At 48.9% G+C, this 26,020-nt stretch overlaps 1 protein-coding gene across 1 annotated transcript; it reads left to right on the forward strand.

Annotated features, from left to right (window-relative positions):
• On the forward strand, positions 1 to 26,020 carry ITM2C (integral membrane protein 2C). The gene is made up of 6 exons (XM_087739877.1): positions 1 to 180; positions 15,579 to 15,716; positions 17,602 to 17,790; positions 18,100 to 18,210; positions 22,164 to 22,314; positions 23,617 to 26,020. The coding sequence occupies exons 1-6, from the start codon at positions 55 to 57 to the stop codon at positions 23,706 to 23,708; spliced, it is 807 nt and encodes a 268-aa protein (XP_087596003.1). The 5' UTR covers positions 1 to 54; the 3' UTR covers positions 23,709 to 26,020.

Consider the following 26,020-nt stretch of genomic DNA (forward strand, 5'->3'; position numbering starts at 1 on the left):
CGGTGCCGGTGCCGGCGGCGGCGGCGGCGCGGGCGGCGGCGGCGGCGCGGGGCCATGGTGAAGATCGGCGTCCAGCAGCCGCCGGCGGTGCTCAAGCCGGAGCCGGAGAAGGAGAAGGCGAAGGCGGCGGCGGCGGGGGGCGATGGGGCGGCGGGCGCCGTGCTGCTGCCCCCGGGCGCCGTGAGTGCGGGGCGGGGGCGGGCGGGCGCCGCGGCCCGGGCTGTGCCCGTCCCCCGGGCTGTGCCACTTGGGCTGTGCCCCCCGGGCTGTGCCCGGCGGGTGCCGCCGGTGGCGGCCCTCTGTGCGCCGGGTTTTTTCCCTTTTCTGCTAAGTTAGAGCCGGTCATAGCTTAAAAGTGCGTGCGTGGGGCCGGGTGTCTGCTCGGAGCTCTGCTCCTGGTAGGAGAGGTGCCTGGGGGAAGATAAAAGCGTCTGGTTTTATGGATGTTAGCTCGTCTCCTAGAGGGTGCGGAGGCATCCGAAGTTTGGAAGAGTGGGGAGGGGATGAGGCAGGGTGGTTGCACCGTTATGGGGAGTGACATCCATGGGCACTGAGGTAAATGGCCAGCACGGACAATGGGCATCACAACTCATCCCTTTGGTCTAGGTGGTTTTGCCTGGGGGAATGTAATTTGGGATTGATCATTCATGGGTGCAGTTCAAATTCTAATGTCTCTGAAGGCTCAGGGTTGACATGGAGAAGAGGCGAGAGGATCAAAACGGCGGGTGCTGGAGCAAGATAGGAGGCAAGGGGATAAGAGCATGCACAGCTCTCTAGATGCTTTGCAGTTTTCAAGATGGGAGTTGACATGCTGAAGTTGAACCGCTCTGCTGGCTTCAGGTGACGGGTGTTAGAGGGGAGCCAGTGCTTCTGCCTGCGGAGGCCGGGATCCTGCCAGGCGCGAGGTGGATGAAGGCGTTGGGGCACCCCTGGCAGACGCAGAGCTTGGCTGGGACCTGGGGGTGGAGTTATGCCAAGTCCCATCCAGACCGCGTGAGTCACGGGCAGGCGCCGGCCCGCAGCGGGTGGTGCGGCCGGTGCCCCTCTCAAGGAGGAGAAGATGAAACGGGCACTGTTGCGTTTGGCCAAGAGTTGAGTGTATCTGAAGCCTGTTGTGCTAGAGAGCCCCCAGCTTGCGAGCTCTTCTGCGAGGGTAGACCCGCTGGGGTAAATATGGCATTGCGTAGTGGGAGGGTGTTGCCCAGAGAGGTGGGCCTGACCCACAGCGTCAAGTCTGCCTTGTTACAGTGCTTCTGTATCAGAACAGGAGACTAAAATGGCATTTCTGTATTCCTCACAAATGCCTTAGACTGTGCGCGCAGTTTGATCATTTATTGAACCCTATTATCTCCCTGACTCAAAAAACTATGGGGGAAGCTGTAGTCTTGCTCCGTTCCTGCAGCAGTGCAGAGCATCCCTCCTCACGTCCTTACTGAGCGAGTGGGAATTACCTGCCCCGGAGAGTTGCTCTGCAGTAGGTGCTGCAGGAGATTGCTCAGTTCTGCAGAGAGTTCAGGGAGTCGCTTCTGTCATAACGATCTCTTGCATCACGCACGGATGTGCTCGCAGCTCTCAGCTGGGCTGTCAGTGTCTGAGTGTGCTCAGTCTGTCATGATTGCATCTATTAATCTAATGCCTAGGAGCTGTATAGAAACCTGTAATGGGGCAATGTGGCCAACTGTGATCTCTCGGTGATTTCCAGACTTCATCTTTTCTAATTACGAACAAAAGAAGGTGGTAGGTTTTTTTCCCACCTTTGATGTCCAGCCCTGAAATTTGACTATCACACTGGACTTCCAGCGCACACTGCCATAAAATCAGTTTTCTGCAGCTGAGAAGTCGGTCGTTCTGCCGCTCCTGCACAAGCTCGGGCAGGATCTGGCTCCTTCTCACATGCACTGTGAGAAAAAGAGTTTAAACAATAATAAAATAAAAGTAACAGAAGCTTATTTCCATCATTAGTGCTGCCAGATCCCAGCAATCAAAATTATTCCAATTCAGGTCCTGCCAGATGAATGAAATTGGCTTAGGTAGCAAATAACAAATCTTGGGTTCTTTACATTGCCTTCGGCCTTTCTCTGACTCCTGAGGGGCACTATGTTGTTCTTTTAAGCCCACATGAGCTACAAAGGAACATAAAAACGCAAACGTAGAACAAAGACTCTTCAACAGTCTCTTAATTCCAGCAGACAGGCATGTAAGAAAAATCAGCATAAGACCTGTGACAGAAGGGCAGGAGCAGGTTGCTGTGAGTCGGTACAGCATGAGGGCATCCAGGGAGCAGCACATCCACTGACAAGAAGGTGGCCTTTCCCTGATGCTATTTTTCAGGGTATTGCTATGACACTGGATTCTTTCGTAATGGTCTTTTGGTTGTAGTTTGTACTTAGCTGGACTGAGGGTGTGTGCTGCTTTGTAAAACACCCAACTTGTGGGGTTGGTCTTTCCGTAGCCAGGCTTTCTTGCCATGCTCTCTCTCTTGCTGCCGATAATTCCTGTCTGTGTGTGTCTTGCTCTAGCTGCCTTGCAGCAAAACGGCATTGGTGACATGCAAACAAGATGCTCTGCATTCCTTTCTTCTTTGATCTCACAACTTCAATCTCAGGGATAGGAGCCAGAGCTGGGATGTGATTCAGCGGCAGCTTCCGCAGCCTGTGAATTTTGGCAGGTGCTCCATGAATGCAAAGATGTGGCATGCAGGAAGATGTCTGTGATGCTAATGTGTCCCGACAAGTAGTAGGTGACAGCAAGCTTGCGTGTGCTGAGCCTTGTTTCTCCCCTGCCCAGCTCAGTTTGAACTGGAAAGAATATGCAGTTTGAACTCTGTCAGAAAAATCCACGTAATTTTGAGGCAATTGCAACGTTTTAAGGCCTTATAAAAGAAACAGTCTTGTTGTCGTTAGTAGGAGCTGGGAGGACGTAGCAGCCTCGAGCAGAAGGCAGTTTGAGGTTATGCAGTCAGTAATTTGTTGTATTTGCTGGAAAATATTTTCTCAGTTGCAAAATAGTATTTAGTGAGTTTTAATTGAACTCCAGATTTACAGTCTGAAATGGAAATGAATACATACGCTGTGTGTACTGTTCTGGGAATTATGCTCCTTGCATTTGTGATGGATGTTGAAATCCACAGGAGCTGAGTAAAACTGATGGCTGGAGCTCTCTAAAGTTTGGTTTGGGGATTTTTTTGGTTGTTTCCTTCTAAACCTTTTCTAATACTAGCAGCTACTTATTCTGCAGAGACAGCGCAAGAGCAGGAGGAGAAGGGGTTTCATTAAAATTTTCTGCTTCACAAGGGGTAAATGATAAGAACTGGAGGGAAGAGGCGCCTCTCATCCCTCTTGCTCTGTGTGTGGCAGAGACCGGCTGCTCAGCTGCCCTGGCTAAGAGCTCTGCCAAATGCTCCTCCCTGCTGGCCCAGGGTGAATCGTGCCTTACAGCAAATGCTGCAGCACAGACTGTGTGTCCGTGGGGACCGGGACGGTTTGCAGACGATGGGAAGACATCTGTGTGTGTCGGGGGATGCTTTCACAGAAACCTTTTGGGGAGAGGAAGCAGAAAGCAAAACCTGTTGTCCTGCGTCTGGGAAAGGCTGTGCTGAGATGGCACGTGCGATCGTGTTTGTTTTCGGCTTGCCAGAAGGATGAATGTTGAGGGGAGGACTGCGTCTGCTCAGGCCGTGGCTACTAGGTCTGGTTGGTGGGAGAGAAGGGCATTATGGATGAAGCAGGAGGACTGGGAGAGTGCTCTCTATACCTGCAGGCACTGGCAAGCCTGCTGGAAACACCTTGGCAGCGGGTCAGAGGCCCAGGGGCTGCAAGGGGCTTTCCAGGGTGCATGCAATGGTGTCCTGTGGGTGCGACTGATGTTTTGCGCTTGGTTGGTTGCAGTAATACAAGGCTTTGGTTTCGTGCCTTTCCTCCCATCCACATTACCCGAGACTTGACAAGACTCTTCCTTTTGGTGGGCTTTGGATCACACACACCCTCATCATCTGGAAATGCCTTCCCACAAGGAGCTGCTTGCCACCCGGTGCTGGATCCGTCCAACCCTTCTGTCTCTCTGTGTGGTCTCTTTGTAGGCTGCACCTCAGCGTGACCGTCCCGTGGGGTGCCTCAGCCTCCTGGCTGCAGGGCTGCCACTCCCTGGGTGGCTGACAGTGAAGCTGCCCCAGCCTCTTCCTTGCTCCCAGCCTGGGGCAGCTGGCGGCAGGTCGCACACCAAGCGTGTTGCTCCGTTTGTACAGAAATAGCAGGGGAAAGCCCTGAAGCCCTTGGGGAGTGTGTTCCCTGAGGGGGCGGCTGCCTCTCTGGTGCCCAGGAAGCTCTTTCCTGACTGCCACTGCGACACTCCCCAGTGAGGAGCAGGTCTGCTGTGGATGTGGAGCTCTTAGCAGACAGATAGTGTCTTGCTGCTGGGGCTGTTGCTGTGCCCCTGCTCCCCTGTCTTTTCTTGTGCTCAGGCAGGGACAGGGAGCTCTGACTGCTTTGCATCTGCCCGAGCAAGCCTGAGAGGACGCGTGCTTCATGGGAGGTGGCAGCAGATCAGAGCAGGACAGGCAGCAATGCCGCTTCTGGCCTTCCCAGAGGTACCGGTGCGCCATGAGCCATGATGCTCCAGAGCTGGGTGCCAGCGCATGGGGCAGGCGAAGGAGCGGCGGCTCTTGCTGGCCATGCAGGCAACTCTGCTGGCCCTGTAAAGTGGGTTCGTGCCAGCTTGGTGGTAGCTGCTGTGCCAGTGCAGTGCTGGGTTTTATGAGCGACCGCCTTGCAGGATGTTTTTGGGTGGAAGACAGATGGCGAGGGAAGGGGATGTGAGGAAAAGTCTTTTAAACAGGCTTTTTCACAAAACAAGTTGTAAATCCAGAGAGAGGGAGAAAAACTAGCTGGCAGCGATGTGGATTGATTACGTTCATTGACGTGTTTGCATGTGTGAGTCCAGGCCTGATGCTCCTGAGCTGTGGGTATTTTCACCATGTTGAGGTCTTGATTTAGGGGTCTAAACACAGTAAATGTTAATTTGAAGAAGCTGGCTCCTGTAACAGAAGATTATTCCTGGCCTTTGCCCAATGCCCCTGTATCCACGTGGGCTAAAGTGATGACTTCTTTTTGTGTCCTGTATGGAGTCATCAGCTTAAAAAGAAGCGTTGTCGCTGGTTCTTAGTTCTCCATGGTTTTGGGATGCCTTGGAAGCAGAGGAAAAGGGCTGAATTCAAAAAACATCTCTGGACCCTTACAGGATCTGCTCTAGTGAAGTGCTAGACTTGAATATCTTACTGGACTCCAGACATGAATATTTCATATTCCAACTGAGCATGACAAAGGATCTGGCTAAAATTGGCAGGGGGATTAAGAGAGGGAATGACTATTTCTAGCAGAAATGTTATAAATGCAACTGAATTTGGAAATGCAGAGCTCTCTTTCACCAAGGTGATGTAGAGTGAAGAGCTGGAGACAGAGAAACTTGAAATGTCTGTCTAGAGGTGTGCATTCTCCCAAAGCTGGAGGAGAGCCGAAGCCAACACAGCTTTGCATGTAGGTGCTCTTTACATGGGAAGAACCTGTTGCGCTTGCCCGCTTTGGGTGCAGGAAGTTCTCTGGCAAAACACAGAAAACAAAGAAATATCTTTAAAAAGAAGTAGTTTTAAAGGGAATAAATAAACCATATGAAAGCAAGAGGCAGAAGCTTTTCTGCACACGCTGCATGTATTAATACTGCAGTGCTATAGGTCCTGTCCATAGGACAGGAGCCCTCCTTGCTCTGCTGTAAGAAGCCCTGCGCAGTGCAGTGATAAGCTGAATGCTGGTTTTCACCCTGTCGTTGCACTGTGCTGCTCGCGTGGCTGTCTGGGGAGAGGTGGCCTGGCAGGCGGGCTGCATGGCTGCTCAGAGGAGAGGAGCTCCTGCGCAGCAGAGCATCGCTTCCAGGTCTGGCGAGACGGAGCATCTAGGGGGGATGAGTTGCCCTTGTGCGCAGTTTTGCAGTTCCTGCTTTTGTGCTACCAAATCTTTGCTCATTAATGGGTTTACAGGAGATCAAAAAGGCATTTTCACTTCTGGACGGGTATTTTCTTCCCAGGTGATGTGTGGGAACCTAGGCATGTTTTGGTTTTTTTTTAATGCCAGTGTTACCATTTCAGCGAGGACAGTGAGAGGTTTAGTTTTTTTTAATCCATCCCTCTGCATTTTCTTTGCAGAGTTGTCTTCCTTGCTGCTGTGCCCTACCGTTGAAGTCAGTTTGAACAATAAATCTGAGAAGGGTAAATTTGCCTCCTCTCTTGCTGCTGTTAAACTAGACACTGTTTCTTTGTCGTGAATTCTTGAGTGTAGGACTGACTGTCAGGGTTTTCCTACGCTGTTGCTGGGAGAAGAGATAATCGCTGTCAGTGTTTCTGAAAGGGAGCAGTGACTTCATTTTACAGTGTGACGCTGTAAGTCCTGATTTTCAGGGAAGAGGCAAATGTTGTAACCTGAAATCTGGTTCCTTGTTAAGACGCTTCAGCTTGAACTCTGGGAAGCGCTGGACTCTCACCCCTCTGCTCAGAGCGAACAGTAGGAGTTTACAGCTCTGATGCCCCCTCTCGTCTGCAGAGCCAGCAGAAGGCAGTACCTTGGCTGTTCCAGCTGGTAAGCGCCTTGGGCATGGCCGTGTCCTCCTTTGTACCAGCCTTTTGGGAATCTGTCAATGCTAGTGGATGAGTGAGGCAGGACAGCAATGGCTTAGTTGGCCACAACCAGATCAGCAGTGCTTGTCGCCCTTGGCAACACCCAAAATGCCTACTTTGCTCTTGACCATCTCTGCCTGCCTGACTGTAGAAGCTTGGAGGTGGGTGCTGTAGTTTTAAATTGTACATTTGTTTGGACCCCAAAACTATCTGGACATGGAGCTCCCTGGGGGGAAGCAGTGGTTAGAGCCCAGCTGCGGTGTTCAAGTGAGTCCTCTGCCCCACTGTTGCTCTGCTGTGGTACTTCATCAGGATCCAAAGCCATCACTGATGGCGAACAACTTCAGGTGAGATCCTGTGAAACCTTTTGATGTGTGTGGTCTTTTCCCTGTCACATTTTCTGCTTTCAAATGTGTTGAGACAGCACCCGATCCTTCGTACTTTTTGCAAAATCAGTCGCTAGTTCTCTGGGCTTGTGCCCAGAACTCCCTGGGCCTCTCGCACAGGTTGGTAGGTGGTTTTGTTTTATACTGGAGCAATTCTACAGTTTTAGTCTGGAGAAAGGTGAGTGTGTGGCTGTCAGAAGGGAAGTCTGTCCAGCTCCTTCTGGAGGACATGGTCCCACTGTCCTGCCATGGGATAGCTCGTGACTTTGGTGGGCAGTCAGGCTTGTAGCTTGCTTCTTCCCAAGCCACGCATGAAGGTGGAAGCAAGCAGGCTGGTTTTGTGGGCAGCTGGTAGCAGCTTCTCTTCACTCACCTGGATGGAGAAGAAAGACACTACACTGAGAGCAAGCTGAAAGCTGTTGGCATTTCCTTGCATCAGTTTCTCAACGTTCTTGAGTATTTTTGGCGTTGGTCAAAGATCTTTCAAGGACCCAGGTGTCTGCCCACCTGCACATGTCTTTACCTTTGAATCAAGTCTCCCTCTAGCTTTGCTAACCCCTCGATGTAAGAGCTTCCCTTATTCCCAGAGCAGTCGCTCTGCTTCACTCTTGCTTGAGCTATCTTTTGTCTTTAATTGCTCTAGATAGGTTTTGAGACCCAATGCCAAAGCTTAACCTTCATTCTTCTTCTGGGGAAAATTCCCATTCTTTTAATGCCACCTCCCACTTCAGGGTTGCAAAAAAACCCCCTGGCCTTCACTTGGCCATGCTTCCTCCTTCCCTGTCCCAGGTGAGGTCTGCGCAGGTGCTCCAGAGCCTTTTAGCTGTGGTGGTGGAGCTGCCCTGGGGCAGGGACTGATTCTCCACTTTGTCACAGTGAGTGGCTGCAGCTCCTGTTGATTTCTGGAAATCAGGCCATGTTTATCAGACTCCATATTTTGGCAGTCAGGCTGTTAAACACCCAGGTTGGGGCATTTTTTGCCTCTTTATCACAGCTGTTTATTTTCTCTCTGCCTGCCTGTCTGTTCAGTGTGACGCCTGGGACTCTAGCTATGTGCCCGGTAAGAATAGGCTTCTTTTTACAAGGGGCTTTGTTGGCTCTGCTAATGCTCTGAATGGTTTTACTCCTGGGAAAGTGGAGAGGGAGGCTGGAAAAACTCCAGCTGGAAGTTGTTGTGCCTCTGCCAAAAAATAAAATAAAAAATATATATGGAAATGAATTACTCACCCCTGTGCAAAGAGGGAGGAGAAACAGTCCCTTAGTTCCAGAAAGAGATGGAAAAAGGAGAAAAGATGGAGGTTTATATCTCTCTTACTGATGGGGGAGAAGGAAAATATGATCACTGAGCGCTTAGGAGCTCCCACATGCTAGGTTGCATTTTGAACATCCTGCTGTCTTTGTCATATAGCAACAAAGCTGGGGGTTTTAATTAGCCAGTGGTTGTTTTTGATATTCTAATTTCCAGTGCTGTGAAGTGACTCCTGAGGCAGGTGGCTTTGCTAGTCACGTGTGGCGGTGTCATTTAAAGATGTGATTAGATTCATTTATTGCAACCTTCTTGCCTTCGGCTGTGATAGTATCTTAATTATAGCTTTTTTTTTTTTTTTTTTTTTTTTTGGCTTCCAGGCATCTTTGAGTCCAAAAGCCATCAGTTGTGTTCTCCGTGGAAAAGCTGCTGCGTGCCGTGCACAAGCGCTGCTCAAGTGCTGTGCACAGGGAGTTCAGTTGCCTTGGAAACTGTGTGCTATATATATGTATATGTGTGTGTATATATCTACATGCACAAGCGCATTATTTTCTTTTCTGACCTAATGCTCTTCAGCCTGGAAGGACCCTCCTTCCAGGTAACAGGCTCGTTCAGGGGCCTTTCATTGCTAGTGCTGAGCACTGGCCGCTGTGACTCTCTGCCAGGGCGATGGCTCAGGCACTGTTCCTCACTTGGTGTCACCTGGTGTTTCTCTTCATTTCACTCCCTCTCCTCTCTCCAAGCATAACTGCTCTTAAGGACAGGACTCATTTTTTTGTTCATCTGGCAGAGGAGCCTTTCTTGGAGTGTGGGAGATGCTTCGGTGGATGCAAGGATGAACTGCCTTTGCTGTGATGGCTTATCTCTCTCCGTTCCTCTTCCCTTCTTGTCTTCCTTCATCTGCCTTTTCCCTGAATATAGTCTCTCACTTCCCTTTCTCCAGAGCCGTAGCTTGGCAATCACTCCAGACCCAAACCCTGGCTGGCCACCCGTGCTCTCTCTGGCCATCCCTGGGGGCTATTCACGGCCAAGCTCCCCTGGGTCTGAATGCCTAAATACGGGAGGAGTTGTCTCTGGGAGGCAGGTCTGGATCTCCTTGCCCTACAATTTGCCCCACAAATTCTCCGGTGCTTTTTATTGTGCAGAGCAGTGGTACTAAGTGCTGGCAGTGCCCAGCACCTGCATGTAGTAGGGATGCTGTCTGTGGGGTGGATGGACGAGAGGGCTTTGCTTCGCTTGCAGGAAGAGCAGGCTGCATCTCTGCAGACATGGGGGTCGCTCTCCCAAGAGGCGACACTCAAATCCAAGCCCAGTGCATTGGAGGAGAGGTCAGTCCGTACCAGCTTATACCCACTGCAGCAGCACTGCAATTTGTCAGCAGTCAGCTGTGGGGTTTTTCCATCTGAAGTCAATGGAGGTGTTGCTATCACAGGTCCTTATATTTTGTAAAGCAGTAACTGATTTTGACTGTGAATATGGGACTTGATGGGCTGAAGGTAGAGACCTTGAACTGATTTTTTTCTTTTCCCATACTCCATATTGGCCTTTGGTTACCAGAAATGAGTAAACAGCAAAATCAGTTACATTTTTCTGTTGTGGGTTTCTCAGGTTTCGAGTCTGCTTCCTTTGAAGAAGCCACGGCTGCCTGTGGTAGTGGCTATAGTTACGTCAGTACATCTACATCGAGAGCTCAGGCTGCTGCTCCCTTGAAACAAGCAACCTCCCAGAGAGGGATGACATATTTTGCTGCCTTTCAGATAGCACTCCTCTCTAAACCGCATCTATTTGAGTATTTACTCTGCATCACATTTCTCTCCTCGCTTGTCAGTCATCAAAATCGCACCTACTATTTTTAGTTGCCCCAAGCTTCTTTGCCTGTTGGGGATGTATATTTAGACACTTGCCGAGCTGTGTTCCTTGTTTGTCAGGCCCTGCTACACCTAAAATGAAAGATATCAAACCTGCATGTTTCAGAAATGCTGGAAAAATGATTTGTGGAGAACTCAGAGCTGTTTCCAAAGCTGAAGGAGCAGGAAAAGGGCATGAGCTGAGCCCATCTCTGCCGAGGCGGTGTGTGATTCAGGGGGGAGCAAGACATGACATGACACCTTTAATTTCCTCACTTCTGTCATCTTCAGCCAGACGTTGGTGATGAAGGAGTGATAGAATCAAATATCTATTTTTCATAAGCTTGTACTGTATTAATGAGAAATATCAAATGCAACACCTCACTGGGTATGGTTCTTGCTAGCAGTTTGTGCTAGTGTTGTGTGTCCAAAGGCTGAGGACCTCCAAGGACTTCTGCATTTTTTTAAAAGGCTAAGTTCTTCAAAAAGACAGAGGACACCAGGGCATGGCAGCCCTGCTGGGAATCTACACGGTTCTTGCTGTAAGAAAATCTCTTGTATGGGCATTAGTCCTGCTTTGCAGGCTGGAGAAGGATGCAGAGGGTGAACAAGGTGCTGTGGAAGCCCAGTCACTGGCACTGGGGAGTGAAGTTTCCAGCTGGGAGTGAATGTGCTTGCAGGCTCTCATCTTCCCTGGCCTCGCAGGGCCAGAGCTGCTGACCTGGGGCTGGGGAGCTCAGCTCCGGGCTGCAAACTCCCCTTGACCCCGTGTCTGCAGCACTGTGAAGCCTGGGGGGTTTTGCTCAGCAGTAGGTGCCCTCAGCAGTGCCTGGCAGGCGTTGATGGTTTCCCTGCTCCGTCTTCCTCTGGCATTTGGACTTGATTTCCATCCTGTGGACGGGCCATCGCACCTGTAAAGCACAGCCAGGTTTCTGTCCAACACCCCCTTGTAGGAGAGGTGCTCCTTAGCCATTCGGTAACAAATAGGGATAACAGGACACCAGCCATTTTCATTGTGTCTTCAGCGAGACCTGAACTTTTGAAGCAAATCCCCAAAGATTGAATTAGCATTTTTTTTTTTTTAACCCTCAGGCTAATTTCAAGTCTCCTTTACCAAATGGTCTGTATCATAACTTCATCCTCTCCCATCTGGGCACCTGCTGCCTGTCCTGTTCCTGCGCTGGCCCCGCGAGCAGGCAGGGCGCTGAAGCATAGTGAAGAGCCCGTTTTATCCAAGAAAAGGAATTCCTTTTTGTATTCCAGTATCCTGTCTGCTGCCAGGTGCTGGGTTGAGTGTCTGTAAAGCAATCATGCCTGCAAACTGAAGCCGAGTCAGCACGTCTGGGTTATTCAGGCTTGTGCGCTGGAGCTGTCTCTGATTCTTGCCCGGCAGGGTGAAGTATTAGCAGGAAGTATTAGCCTGGCACAAAACCAAGACGCGCAGGCGCTCTCCTTGAGAGACGGATGCTTTCCCCCATTACCCATGTGGAGCAAAAGCGAGCTGTGCCTTCCCTTTGGATTGCAGCCTTTTCCAGTTTTCACACTGGAAAGGGAGCTGGACCGGCCCTTTCTGTAGGGTCAGCAAAGTGGTGGCCTCTGCTGCCTGCACTGGCGTTAGAGCATGTGGCAGTGCCAAGAAATACAGAGCAAAGAAAGGATCATCGCGTGGAGTGGCAGGGTTTTCCTGCCCTGAAATCGCAGTGGGATACTCTGCAGAGCTGTGGATCTGTCTGTGCATCCTTCTTGCGTGCACATCTGTAATGCCTGGGCTGTGGACGTTGTGCTCTGCTGCTGCTGCTGTGACTTTTCCATCTGTTCATTCATGGATAAGCAAATGAACGTTTGTCCTCTGCACAGCCCAGAGAGGGAAAGAAGGGCCTTATGTTGATTTTTGTGTAAAATATGCCCGACTGTTGGAATATCATGTTTAAAAAGATGAAAAAAGAAAAGGAGAGCCCATTTGCTGAACTGAAATACCTGTCCCAGGGATGGTTTTGACCCCAACCTTTCCCATTTCTCTTGGCTAAAAAAAACCATAGTTGTTTGAGGCAGAAAATTAGTAGGATGGCTTGTTGCAAGAAGAGTGTCTGCAAAGTTTTTAATCAGTTTGTCCGCAGTAATCAGTAAGTCTGCAAAGAGCACAGACCTCCTCTAGCAAATAGCAAACCAGCGAGGGTTTATTTGCCCCTCCCTACCATTCTTCAAACACAGTTTTTCTTTTTAGTGGGGGTAATTTTTTTTCTCTTTGAGCTGCTGTGTCCTTCTGAACCCTCTCCCAAGCTCTCTGTGGAGTTAGCACTTGCAGCTCACCGAGGAAGAGAGCAGTACATTATCCATCATGGGAACCTGGCACCTTTCGGATGTAATTCACTGGCAGAGCGTTAATGAATTCTTATGGAATATTGATAAACATCTGGTGAACGTACAGCATTTTTGTGTGTTAATATTTTGATTTTTGTCCTCGGTGGAAATGCGTGTCTCGAAGGTGTGGTCTGCTCTTCAGGAGAACCCCACTGCCAAGTCTAATTCTTTTCCCCACCACTGAAATTCATGGAGGTCGGGAACGCTGCCAGATCTGCAAAGCCTGCTGTGCAGCATGAGCGTGGTGCATGGTTTGGTTTGCCGGTTGGTCCTGGGGGTCTTTCTGGCAGGGATGGCTTTCCTGCAGCTTGCTGCTGGGACCACCTGGTTCTCTTTATGATAAGGTTAGCTTAGGGGAAGACTGCTCCCTTGCTGGGGAGCCCGGCGTTCCTATGGCAAGAACAGATGGAGATCAGCTGCGATGGATTTCCTGTGTTTTAAAATACCCACATTTCTACTGCAGGGAGTGGCAGTCCTGTGGGGAAGGAGGTACGCTGCGGCATGAGCGGAGCAGCAGCCTGTGGAAGAAGCTGCCTGGATTTTTCCAACCTGGTGAAGATTTGTTATCTTGGGTAAAATGCTGTTAAAGCAGGTTGTGCGCTGCTCGGTCCACAGGCTGTCAGCACTGAGAACGCCTCCAGCCCAAAGCTCAGGTGTTGACTGACGTGTAGTTGCTTTTAAATTGTAATTCATTCATCGTGACAAAGGCTGCTGGCCTTTTAATCTGCTGGACTGGGGAAGGAGATGCGTGTTTCAGTGAGGGTTTGCACAGGTGATTTTTATGCAGTATTTTGCAGGACTGTGGTTAATTGTTCCCCTTGACCTGCCTGGCAGCACTTTTAACTTTGCTGCCTTAATCTCTCCATCAGAATGGTTGCTGTTGAGTTTTTCTTTCCTCCCTCAGGATTTGAGGTTTTTTTCATTTTTCCCAGTGTTCTGTAACTTCTCTCAGGGCAAAGCTCTGCTTCGCTTCCCCCACCTCCTCCAAAAATGCAAAACTCAGGCATTTTTCCCGAAGCCAGGAATGCTTTGTAGGGAGCCGAACTCATCTCCTTTGGCGGTGAGGGGTGGGATGTCTCGCTGTGTCTTTGGCTGTGCAAAGAGCACAGACCTGCTCTAGCAAATAGCAAACCAGCGAGGGCTTATTTGCCCCTCCCTACCATTCTTCAAACACAGTTTTTCTTTTTAGTGGGAGTAATTTTTTTTTCTCTTTGAGCTGCTGTGTCCTTCTGAACCCTCTCCCCAAGCTCTCTGTGGAGTTAGCACTTGCAGCTCACCGAGGAAGCGAGCAGTACATTATCCATCACGGGAACCTGGCACCTTTCGGATGTAATTCATTGGCAGAGCGTTAAACATTTTCTCAGCTGTGCTTCAGTGTCAGTAGCAGGAGATATTTTCGTTCCTCTTCACCCCCACTGTCTGCACTCTTTCTCTGATGACAAGTGTCTGGGGAAATTTGTTTTTGTGAAACACTTGACATACAGCATGACTTTCCTGTCCTAGCAGTTCATGTCAGAGCGCCTTTAAACTTCCTCTAGTAATGTGATTTTTTTTTTTTTTCTTTCTTCTTTTCTTTGTGGCTTGTCACAGTTGCTGCCCCTCATCTGTAGAAGAAGGAGAAGGGAAAGATTGGAATTGAACCTAAAATGTGGTATTTTTCAGTTTGCTCATCCCTTTATTTGCTGGAGGAGCAGTTGCAAACTGATTAAAAACTGATCCTTCAGTGTAGGGAGCTGGCGGTGAATAAAGGTGCTTTCAGCAGCTGGGATGGAGAAGAAATAAATACAGATTAATTTCTCCTGGAGGCGTGCTGGAATTGTGGCTCTCCCAAAGCAATTTGGTCTTTGCAGTTATCAGTCTGAATGTGGCTAGAAAAGAAGTAGTCAATAGCTGGAGCAGTCCGCGTCGGCTGGGAGTGGAGTGGGTAGCAGAGGGGTTGCAGGATCCTGGCTCTGCCCCTGTTCTGTACCTCGATGGAGCTCAGGTGCCGGGGAGGTAGGGGGGGATCCCCACCTGGCAGGCTCCCTATGGGTGCCCCAGCGATGCTGGGGTGCCCTTGCCTCAGGGGCTGGAAGGACCTGTTAAATCTGTTTCTCCAGCTTGTACGGGTCTCTGGCTAGCCGTGGAGAGAGCATCTTTCTAATCCAACACATCAGATCACGTACTGTGGAGAGGGAGTTAATCTGCAGGAGCCATCCCTGGCGTGCCTCTCCCCTGCCTGCCTGCTCAGCTGAGGGCAGCTTTCAGCTCTTCTGTGTGGAAACTGGGGCATCTCTGAACCAGCTTCTTTCATCTTCTTCTGAAAGGCCTTACATCTTCCTGCTTAACATTACGGAGGGTTATTTTGGTAGTAAAAAGAAGAGCATCGTAGGCTGGAATGAGTGGTCCCCAGGAGGTAACCATGCCTTTGCACTGCCCTCCTTCCTTTTCGAGGGCTGTGATGAGGTGAGCTGGCTCCTGTCTATGTAGATTGGGCAGCACTCTAAAAAAGGCAGATATGTTTTCTTTTGATGCTCTGACCATATTCCTGGTAGGTGTGCAGGAATCTGCTTGAAAAGGAAGTTGAGATCAACATAGCTGTTAGGGTAGGCTCACCCCAGCGTGGCCAGGAGGTTCTTCTCTGAGACCAGTAATTTCCACCTCAAAAATGCTGCAAGAGTGGCAGCATTTCAACAAAAATTTTTGAGTGTAAATACATAAATGCTGTTACATTCAGTAGCCAGGAACTCTTAGTTCCTCATTTCCTTTTTTTTGGTTGATCCTTATCGCCCACTGAAACAAAGCTTGACTTTGTTCTGAGCAGTTGGTGGGAAGCAGAGTATGCATATATATGTGTATGTTCACACACACATATGTAAAAAAATAAATATATATATTTGGGGGTTGGGAGAGGAAAATGCATAAGAAGTGTTTTACTCTTGCCAGAACGCTGCCAGATGTGAAGCCACTTTGCAGGATGGTGCCTGCCTTCTTCAGTCGCAGACAGCAAACTCATGCACGGCCTTTGCATAGAATGTAGTTGCTTTTCTGATCCCTTGCAGTGGCAGCTGACTACTGCTCTCGTTTTCATCTCCCAGGAGGAGCCGGCTCCCGCGGTGCAGGGCCGGAGGTCATCGCTCAGCGGGGTGTGCTACCTGACCATGGGTCTCCTTGTGCTGCTCCTGGGCTTGGTCTTTGCATCGATGTATGTGTACAGATACTTCTTCATCACCCAGGTACGGGCGAGTCGGGAAGGTGGCTCTTCAGCCGGAGCAGCCAGACAAGCTGCTTCAACCTTTGAAAGAGGTGGTGCTGTTATTTGTTGCTTTGCACTGCAGTAATTCGGGAGCCAGTCCTCCGGGCACTGTAGACGAGGCATGTCTTAAGTGGAAGGCTCAGGTTCACCTCCATCCTGATTCCCAGGAACGGCCTTCCAGAAACCCTCCTTTTCCCCTCCCTTGTGGCTTTGTTTTGCCTTTTTTTTTTTTTTTTTTAAACTCCATAAAAATATCCTGCTAGTTCTGCCTTTTAAACCCAAGATCACTGCTGTCAGGGGGGTAAGGCAGTCTGAAAGCGTGGCTTTTTGTGAGGGGAGAGCAAGCCCTGGAGACAGCAGGGAGGTACAGGCAAGGGAACAGCTTTTTGCAGTAGGTTTTTTAGGCCCTAGCACAGCAAAACTCTGTAGGTGTAACAAAAATAAGTGCTGCTATTAATAAAGCAAGTGGAGAAGTGAAAAGTAAGCGGGAGATGGTATGGAAGATAAGCCCTCAACGTCCATTAAATTCAGCACCTTTTCTTCCACGTAGTCTTTGCAAAGCCTGGCCTAGCTGAGGCACTGGGCTGGCAGCGTTGTGGTGGGTCAGAGCATAGGGAATGAGAGAGGGCAGAGCTGCTTTTTAAGGAGGAAACTGCTGAGCTCTGTGGCTTCCTGAGTGTTTAGCCAAGAAACCCCAGAGCATTGATTTGCACTGAAGCCCTCGTTCTGCTGCAGAGCAGCTATTAGTGAATGAGTTCTTCCAGGACCGCCGGCTGCCTTCATCTCTGCAGCCAGCACTTATCCACTCAGCAGTATAGTCTTTTTATACACTCCCTTGCTCCATTAATTTTCTTGCTGTCAAATTAATTTGCAATCTTTGTTTTAAGATACATCAGCGCTTTATTACCCATGCTCATTTATACCTGATCTGGAAACCCTGCGACAACCGTAGGGCTGCTCCACCCTCCCATACACTGCTGTGTTAGTGTGATGGAACCCTGTTGCAGGGCTTTTGGTGTAGACATTTCCTTATGAGATGAAGCCCCTGGCATTGAGGGAAGATTATTGACCAGGTTATGGACAGCGTTCAGTCCATCACCCGGTCAATAGCCTGCCCTCGGCGCACGCTGAACGGTGCTGGGAAATGCCTGCTGGCCCATTTTGGCCCCACTGCCTGCCTGCAATACCAAATGGCAGCTTATATCCAATTACACAACAAAGCCCGTTCAACATGGTCAGAGATGCTTTGGAGACCAGGGCAACAGGACCTTTATGTCTCAATCTCCAGTGGCTGCAGTTTGTCCCTGTGATCTTCGTGCTCAGACTTCATCACTCTGTGTTGGCTTTCTTGCCTGTAGCTTGTGCTTCTGGAGCCCTGGAGAGCAGCAGCTTCTGTTTTGCAGTGAGGCGAAGCCACTTTGTTTTGGTCCATTTGCCATATACAAGCTACAAATGCCTTTGGAAATGTTACTCTGCTTGCCCCAAGCTTATATGTCTTATGTAGAAAAATGCAGTTACTGGAAGCCCTGTCTATGGAGGGGTGTGAACAGCCCAGTTAGGAAATTTAAGAGCCTACAGGCAGTCAGTTTGCCTTTCTGAATTACCCCTTGTGAAATCCCACAGGGAATCCTTTACTCCCTTTGGACCTGGCTAGCAGGAAGGGAGATGTGGTCATTTCACAAGGGTCTTTTGCACTACCTTCATCAAGAATGGTTTCTGGTAAAAAGACTGATCTTGAAATATTCTCAAGCATCTGTTTGAAAAGGGTGTCTTGACCCAGTATGGCTACGTTTCTTCCTGTGTTTGCTGTAGTTGTTAGTGGGGTGTATGAGTGTTGTACCTCCACCTGGATCTCGTCCCCACAGCTGCCCCGCGAGAGTGTGTTTCACTGCGGTGTCCTTTACGAAGACTCGCTGTATTCACCGTTCAAAGGGCAGCTGGAGTTGCACGAAGACGTCAAGATTTACATGGAGGAGAACTACGAGCAAATCAACGTCCCAGTGCCCCAGTTTGGAGGGAGCGACCCTGCGGATATCATCCACGATTTCCAGCGAGTAAGGAGCTTGTGGGGCCTTAGGGGGTGTAGCACAGGGCTGAGCTGGGGTGCACCAGCACGGTGCTCATGGCCTAGTGCTATCACTGTTGTCATATATATCTACGATGACCTTGTTACTTAGCTGTCCTCCTTCCCAAGGTCCTCCCTGAGATTTTCCAACCTGCTCATCTTGCTTGGTAGGGAGGTCCTTGGACAGGTTTGTTGCTTAAAGCAGTTTCCTGTCTTCCCTGAATTCCCTCTTTTCACCCATCTTCACAGCCACGTTTCATTGTGAAGGGCTCAATTCCTTAATTTCTCTGGAATGCAGGGTCTGACAGCTTACCATGACATAACGCTGGATAAGTGCTACGTCATTGAGCTGAACACCACTATCGTGATGCCTCCTCGCAACCTGTGGGAGCTGCTGGTTAATGTGAAGGTACAGCTGCAATTCTGCTTATTTTGCATGCTTTTCTTGAGTTGGCTCCTGAGTGCCAGCTAGAAGCTCATGGGGTACCAAAACTGCTTTGTCTGTGGAAGAAAGCCTTGGCCCTGACCAAGCTGAGCCTTCACATAGAGCGAAGGCTTCAGGGGGTTTAGTTGAAACATTAATTTTGCAGACAGCACGGTAACGCTGGCATGACAGATCAACCTGACCAGGGTGACACAGAGAAGCAGCAGATTCCTTCCCTCTGATGTTTACTGATCAAGGAATAAAAGAAAGATTTCCCTCCTTTCACTCTTGCTGTGGTTACTGCTGCAGTTTGCCATTTGTAGCACTCTGTCCCTTGGGGAGTACCAGGCCTTCAGCTTTCACCCTTTGTGGGGGGAATCTGTGCTGCCTTCCCTGCTGTGCTGCAGCTTGCAACGCTGGACTTGGGCTCATGCAGCTTTGTTCACAGCAGGCATTAATTGGGTTTAGTACCAGCAGGTTTGTTCAGCTCAGAAGCCTGTGCTGCTATTGCAGTGGCTGAAAATAGTCTTAAAATAGAGTACTATTTAATCTTAGCAGCAGGAAAAAAACCCAGGATTTTTAAGACTGCAGAAGACGCAAATATATCTCAGTCTTTTGCAGGTAAAGCAAAGCACTGAGGCTGGGTCTCTTACTCCCTTCTGTGATGGTCTGTTTAAAAGAAAAGAAAAAAAAATCCAATCTAACTCTTACTCTTTCTTAAATTCCCTTTGCTCACGTGCTGCGACATGCAGTGTGATGAACTTTGTAGGGGCTAAGCTCAGAGGCAAAAGATTGTGCCGTGAAAAATGCCTGATCTCCAGTCCTTGTCAAACTCCCAGTTTGTTTCCTAGCAGTCCTCCCAATTTCAGGCACTGTGACCATCTGGCAAATTTGCTGGGATCCCTGCTGGGGTACAGCACACATCTACTTATAGCTTGCTCCAAACCAGCCACAGCTTCTGACCATGGCAGATGACCTGTCCCTGAGGCAGAGGGAAATGGAAAAGGCAAGACTGCACAAGCTGACAGCAGAGCCCCAGAAAAAAACTGAGAGACTGGGAATGCTGGTCACATTCTAAAATAAGAGATATAAAATCACAAAATGATGCTTTCTCTTTATTAGAAATTGAATTAAAAATACAGTTAAAATGGTCTTACGTGTTTGATTCTTTAAAGAGACTACAAAACAGATGTGGGTTTAAATAACTTTCTGATTATTGGGATGGGTGAGTGTCCAATCTGTCTATGGAGGTTTTAAAATGCATCTTAGAGACACTGTTTTTAAGTGTTTAGCTTGGTCTTGAGCTCAGAAAAGGTTTTTTGCCATGAGGACAGAAGCGGTGGAACAGGTTGCCCAGGGAGGTTGTGCCACCTCCTTGAAATCCTTAGAGGTTTTCAAGACCAGACTGGATAAAGCCCTGAAGAACCTGGTCTGATCTCATAGCTGCCCCTGCTTTGAGCGGGAGGTGTGACTGGAGACCTCCTGAGGTCCCTCCCCAGCTGAATTATCCTATGAGCCTGTGATGCTCATGTCCACAGGTGCAGCCTTGCTGGTGGCCTGTGTCAGGCAGAGAGGGGAGATTTCTCCCCGCTGCGGTGGACCTTCGTCACCTGATGACTTGTCCCCCTGCTCTGAAGTGCTCCTGTTTGGATGGTGGATGAGCTGCATTGGTCCTTGGACTTGGAGAGTTTTGCCTTGCTCCTCTTGCACCTCCTTTTGCCTTCTCTGCTCCTCTGAATTCAGAGAAGTCCCTAATGAATAATACTAGTTTCCAGCTTAAAGTTTAGTTTTGAAGATGTTCAGTGGCTTCAGTCCTGTTTCTAGGACTGAACCTCGGTCCAGCAAATAACGTTAGTTGTTTGCGCCAGCAGACTGCGGCAGCACAGGGGTTGAGTGAAGCTCTTTTGTGCTTTTCCCCCTGGCCAGCCTGGTGCCGGGGTGCCCCTTTGCAGTGTGGTTGCTGCATGTCCTATGCCTGCTCTGTAATCCCTGCTGTGTGCGGGCACAGCTGTGCCAGACCCTGCTCACGTCTTGACCCTGCTGTCACCATGTATGTGTTACCAGGCCTCTTGTGTCTGATTTTTTGCCTGTAAATGGCAGCTCTGCTACTTCTCGCAGACTTTATTCTGTTTAGGTGTAACGGTTCAGTGAACAGGGCTGCATAAGGATCTGAGAGAAAAGGATGGGAGGGATGCTCCCCCCGTGCAGCAGCAGGAAGTTGGAGATGACCCAGTTAAATGGTGGATGATCCACATCTTTTGCAGAACACAAGACGCTCAGTGCTGTAGTTTTCTTAAAACTCTTGGAGGAGAATTGAAGGTATCATGCTTGTTGCACAGTCCTGCAATGGAGGAGCAATGATTCCTGACTACTTCAGCTGCCACAGCTATTTAAATCTAAAACTATGAAGAAAGTGGATTGTGTGCATGTGTCGGTCTCTAAGCCCTGTCGCCAGGTCAAGGATATGGCAAACCCTGAGCCCCAGTCCCGGGTGTTAACATGACAGCTCCTGCCAGTAACTGCACGTATCGCATGCCCTCTCCTGCACTTTCCCACTGAGAATCAATAATTGAATTTCTTGCAGAACTGTTGTGTTAGTGTAGTACAAACTTCCACTAATAGTCTAGTCCTCCAGTATTAGAGTAGATCTTTATCGACCCAGTAGGTTATGCCAGCCCAACAGCGCGGCGCTAAGTTAAGACAGCATGTTTCCAGGTACATCTCTATGGAGATAACCAGTCCTGTGGTGGAAACTGAAGAGGTGATATTTGAAATTGTGCTGTTGTTGGTTGCTTTGCTCCCTGATTATATTTATATTGGCCCCAGGATCTGCAAGTTCTTTTATTTTTGTGACTCTTCTTAAGTTAAAGGGACCAGAAGTGAGTCTTTGCTTAGCATCTAGTCTGCTCGGAAGCGCCTCCCGGCCCAAGCTGTACTTGTAACACAGCTGCTTATTGTTGCAGCGATGCCCAGAAAGCTGCAAGATGCCCTGAGCATCCGGGGATCATCTTGCAGAGAGTCCTCACGGCCGAGAAGGTCTCTTTCCTGCAGGGAAAGAGGCTGCCTCCATCCCTGGGGTACTCCTGGGTCCCCCATTTTCTCTCTCCTTGTTTTTTCTAGCCCCTGGTGGCTTTCTACTGTGTCTCCCCACCAGGCACCCCACTCATCACCCTGGTCTTCATAGTGGCCTCCACCCCAGAAGCAGGGAGCTCATGGGTGCTGCTTTGCCTCAGCTCAGTCCCTGGCGTGAGCTGCCTTCCTGCACTGCCCCAGAGTCGCTGGACGATGTCTCTGGGGTGATGGAAGTGTGTTGAGAACTCACTTTCCCCTGAGTGCCCACCGCTACCATGCAGGGGTGTGTTTCTAAATGTGGTGCCCATGGCCCATCTCTAGTCCCTGTTCCTGTGGGCTGTAAGGGCAGGAGATTATTGTGGCTGTGCTGAATGGACCAAGGAGGAGGGGGAAGTGTGGAAAACTCAGCAAACTGTTGGAATCTGAGCAAGGCTGGTGTTTTTGGGTTTTGCCTTTTGAAGTAAACATAAAATGCACGTTTTCAGTGGAGTTCCTGGCATTTTGCTTGAGCCTTCATCCTTCTCCAGACAGGTTCGTTGTGCTTTCAGAGTTACAGCTTTGCACACCCCCCTGTAAAACTGGGGTTAGTTTATAACAGGTTTGATCCTACACTGGCTTCATCCCCTACGTGAACATTCAATTTTCGGATCTAATCCATTTTGTGTGGCCTGTACTAGTAGCATGGGACAGTTTACTGCAAGGACAGGGAAGAATGTTAACCGGCCTCGGTAAGTGGGGTTTGAGCCTTCAAACAGTGAATTTTCCGCAGTTTGGCTGTTCTTGGCGCTTTGTGTGAGGCAGTTCTGTTCGAGGAGGAGATCACAGCACTGTTTGTGCTTTTATTTTGGTGGAAACTGTCATTTCAGAAAGGGACATACCTGCCTCAGACATACATAATCCAGGAGGAGATGATCGCAACTGAGCACGTCAGTGACATGGAGCAGCTCGGCTCCTTCATCTACCGCCTCTGCAGTGGCAAGGAGACCTACAGGCTGAAGCGGAGGAGCACGAGGAGACGTAAGAGCCTTGCTGTGTTCAGCTGTCCTAACTTGCTTTCCCCCCACATCACAGTCGTTATTTCTGCTGTTACAGCCATGCTGGCCTCTTCAGGGCGAGAGGGGAGGTTTCCCTGGGGGTGTAAGCGCACAGGAGATCTTTTGAGGTGTTTCCCATCGAATTCATCTAAATCCAAATCTGGGATGATGCCGCTGCAAATGGGTGCAGGCTGCTGTGTTTCTAGCACTGCATCTATCAGCCTAATTAATAGAAACATTGAGAAAATAGTTGCAGGAGCCAGCAATTCATTTACATGTGGACTCCTGGGGCTCACCTAATAGCAGTGCTGTTGGGAATTGTTTGGAAAATTTCCCTAATGGAGACACCCACTTCAGTGGCAGCTATTCAGAGCAGATTAGATCTGCAAATTGCCTTTAATTAATTAAGTTCCTAATAATATGGGAAAAGTTGTGAAGAGGGAACATTGGACTACCTTAAAATGATTTAATGAAAATCAGCAATATGTATCTCGTATACAAATGGTAATATTGCTGCAAAAAACTCCTTTATTTCAGTATTTGTATTTATTTGTTTTTAGGTACTGGTGTACTTACAGGCTTACCTGAAACATGAACCTATAGTCAGTTTGGGTTTGAATCTCTGGGGAAGCTGCAGGGTGCCGAGAGCGTTTGGGTGCAGAAGTCACCATGGCTGTCGTTTGTGGTTGCTTTCCCAACAGAAGCTGCACAATTGTGGACGGGGCTGCCAGCACGCTGGCTGCTGCTCTCGTGGAGCCCTGGCACAGTCCTGCTTGTCAGCAGGGGCACCACCGGCTTTGCTGTAAACCACCACCGGCAGAGCTCCCCAGGGCTGAGGTCCTGCAGTTTAAGGGCGTGGGGAACATTACTTGTTTCCCAGAGAGGCTGAGGCCATAGCAGGATCAATGCATGCGGGGATACAAACAGCCAGACGGGTGGTGATTTTAAGCCCTCCTTGGCTGCATTCAGAGCTGTGCTCTGTACCAGCGTGTGACTTCTGCTGGTTTCATGAAGCTTTCTGGTCTCTGAGATGCTGACAGCTGAAACCAGCTGTTTCCATGCAGGTCCCCCAGCTCATGGCAGCTCTTAGTGCAGGACCATGGCCTAGAGAATATGGCTATTCTTCCAAAGACCAGGTTATACTGCTTTTCATATGGGCTGTGTTGTTCCTGCATTTCAGTGTTCAGTGGTTGCATCTCATCTGCTTTCCTTCCCCTACTCACTGCAGCTCTTGTAGATCATCATTTGTTGAATTTCCTCTCTTCTCTCTTTCAATCACTTCTAGGTATCAGTCGACGTGAGGCTGAAAACTGTCATCGTATTCGTCACTTTGAAAACACTTTTGTGGTCGAAACTGTTATCTGCAAAAAGTCATGAAGCCGCTCTCCAGATGTAACCTTCCTTGGCTTTGCTTGCACACACATGCTCTCAGCCCTCTCTTTAGACATGGTAATCTGTCTTACTTTTTTTACTCCCTCCCTTGCTTGTGCAGCTCTAACCTCTTGGGTCCGTTGTGGCCTCCCAGTGGATTCTCTTTTCTCCCTGCTACCTACCCGAGACGTTTGCTGGGCTTAAATTTACACAGTGATCAAAGATAGCCTGGGAGTAGATGCAGCGTCTTCCATGCCACAGGACAGGAATCTCTTTTGGGAGCAGGTTTGGGGCAGAAGGGATGGCCGAGAAACAGGTGTGCTGGAAATAGGTGCTCTTTTCCCGGCTGGGTGATTTCAGGCTGGTGTAGTGCTTTGAGGCTGCCATGGCACTGGGACAGAAGGTGTATGTACAGGAGGAGGGTTACCATTTTGATGCTGATGTAATGACCAGAAAGATGTAACCAGATGCACTTAGGAAAAGAATAGTTGTGAGACTACAGACAAGGTGATTCAGAAAGCTCAGCAGAGGGAGGGTTTCTGTCCAAACCATGCTGTGGTGGTCCCAGCTTGCTATGTGCTGTCCCCCTGAAGACCAGATTTCAAACACTGAAAGCAACCACAATGTGTTGTTTTTATGACTGGCTCCTGGACTCACCCCTCACCACGTCTCCTCCTGAACGCAGCATGGCTCAGCGTGACCCACTGAGCAATGCTGGGTATCCTAATGGGTGTTCAGGGTGGGCAGGAGGCCGGGACAAGGGGCAATGAGGTGGGCTGGGAATGGCCACAAAGCAGAGGGTGAAGTGCAAGGCTGTGCAGGCTTTTCTCTAACACACAGTTACATCTGCTGTGGATCCTGGGCAGATCTGCTGGCACTTGCCCCAAGGAAATAGAGAGGTGAATCTTTGATGCAGGGTGCCAAAGCTCACTGATGCCCTATCTATAGGCGGTGGCTGTGGGTGGAGCTGGGTGGTTTACTCCAGCCCCGTGTCTGTCCTGGCCAGCTCTGCTTGCCTGGAAAGATGAGTTATGTTCACACGGGTCTTCCTTCCTGAGTTGTCGAGATCCCATCTGTGTGCGGATGGGGTGCCATGCCATGTACAAAGTTGTGTCAGCAGCAGAACTGGTAGTTACCGGCAAGTGCAGAAGCAGAATTTTAATTTTTTTTTTTTTTTAACAGAATGTGTATTCTTGTAGAACTCCTCTGATGAAAGCTGTTTTGATAGTAATTGCTGCAGTCCAGCTGTGTGTCACATTATCTGCAGGCACCATTGTAGTACAGATATTGATACAAGGCAAGATTCAGCTGACCAATATACTGCAGAGAAATTGTGTGACCAAAACTGCATTTCTATTGATCATCAGACAGTAGAATTGCAGAGTAATTACATATTCTTCCCTCTGTTCCATAAATATAGTTAAAACTAATTAGGTTCTTGAAATGCAGGCAGTTTTTTGGCTTGAAAGACTGGGGTGAGTTTCAGCTTAGCACATTCTTGTTAATTGGTTTCCAGCAAATCTGGACGTGTTCACCATCTGTTGAAATGAGCTTGTTGTTTTAGAAGAGGAAGGATAAAGTAAATGCAAGTACAATCATTAACTCAGCAGAACCAAAAAAAGTGAATATATTTTAGAACAAAACTTTTAAGTAATAATACTGTGAGTTAATTATGTGAAAACAGAACAGGATCTCAAAATGGTCAGTAATGCAATAGAAATTAGTATGTCCTTAGAGACTGAGAATTTATTTTTTTGTATAAACATAGTTTAACAGGTAGAGGAGGACACTTTGGTTTCATTCTGTTTTAAGCTTGATGTAAAATGAAGAATTAGGTGCACTTCACGCAGGTTGGTAAGGAAAGCCTCGCACTGCCAGAGGGGTATTTGCTTTTCTAGCGTTGTGTTTTTCCAACGATAACTTGCTACTAGCCCTAACCTTTCATTGTGGAGTGGATGACAGGAAGGGTCAGAGAATAGGTTTGCTTAATGGAAGTACCACAAACTGGTAAATTTAAGCCCTGCGTTTCTCTTCATTTCTAGGAACCTAAGCCTGCACTCAGGTGAGCATACGGACCTTTTTCCCCTTCCTTCTGATTCTGCATGAATTAACTGGTCATTGAATATGTTAACTCTGTGCAATCCCACAGCTGTAAGGACAAACCTTGGTTCTTTAAGGTGAACTAACGTGGTCATTGTTTCATAGAATGAGAATGAAGTTGTCTAGAAAGAGAACATAAGATGCTTTGTATATTTTGTCTGGTAGGACTCTTACTTCTTAGGAAAAATCCATGGGATAATAAAATCTTTTACCTCTGA

Source organism: Nipponia nippon, unplaced genomic scaffold (assembly GCF_047370975.1).
Source record: "Nipponia nippon isolate SJK-2023a ecotype South Korea unplaced genomic scaffold, ASM4737097v1 scaffold_7, whole genome shotgun sequence".
NCBI lineage: Eukaryota > Metazoa > Chordata > Aves > Pelecaniformes > Threskiornithidae > Nipponia > Nipponia nippon.

Bases quoted from the DNA above. Each gene is read 5' to 3' on its own strand.
- ITM2C (XM_087739877.1), top strand. From the start codon at position 55: ATGGTGAAGATCGGCGTCCAGCAGCCGCCGGCGGTGCTCAAGCCGGAG. The intron at 15,717-17,601 runs GTACGGGCGAGT...TCGTCCCCACAG, and splicing joins GATACTTCTTCATCACCCAG to CTGCCCCGCGAGAGTGTGTT. The intron at 17,791-18,099 runs GTAAGGAGCTTG...TCTGGAATGCAG, and splicing joins TCATCCACGATTTCCAGCGA to GGTCTGACAGCTTACCATGA.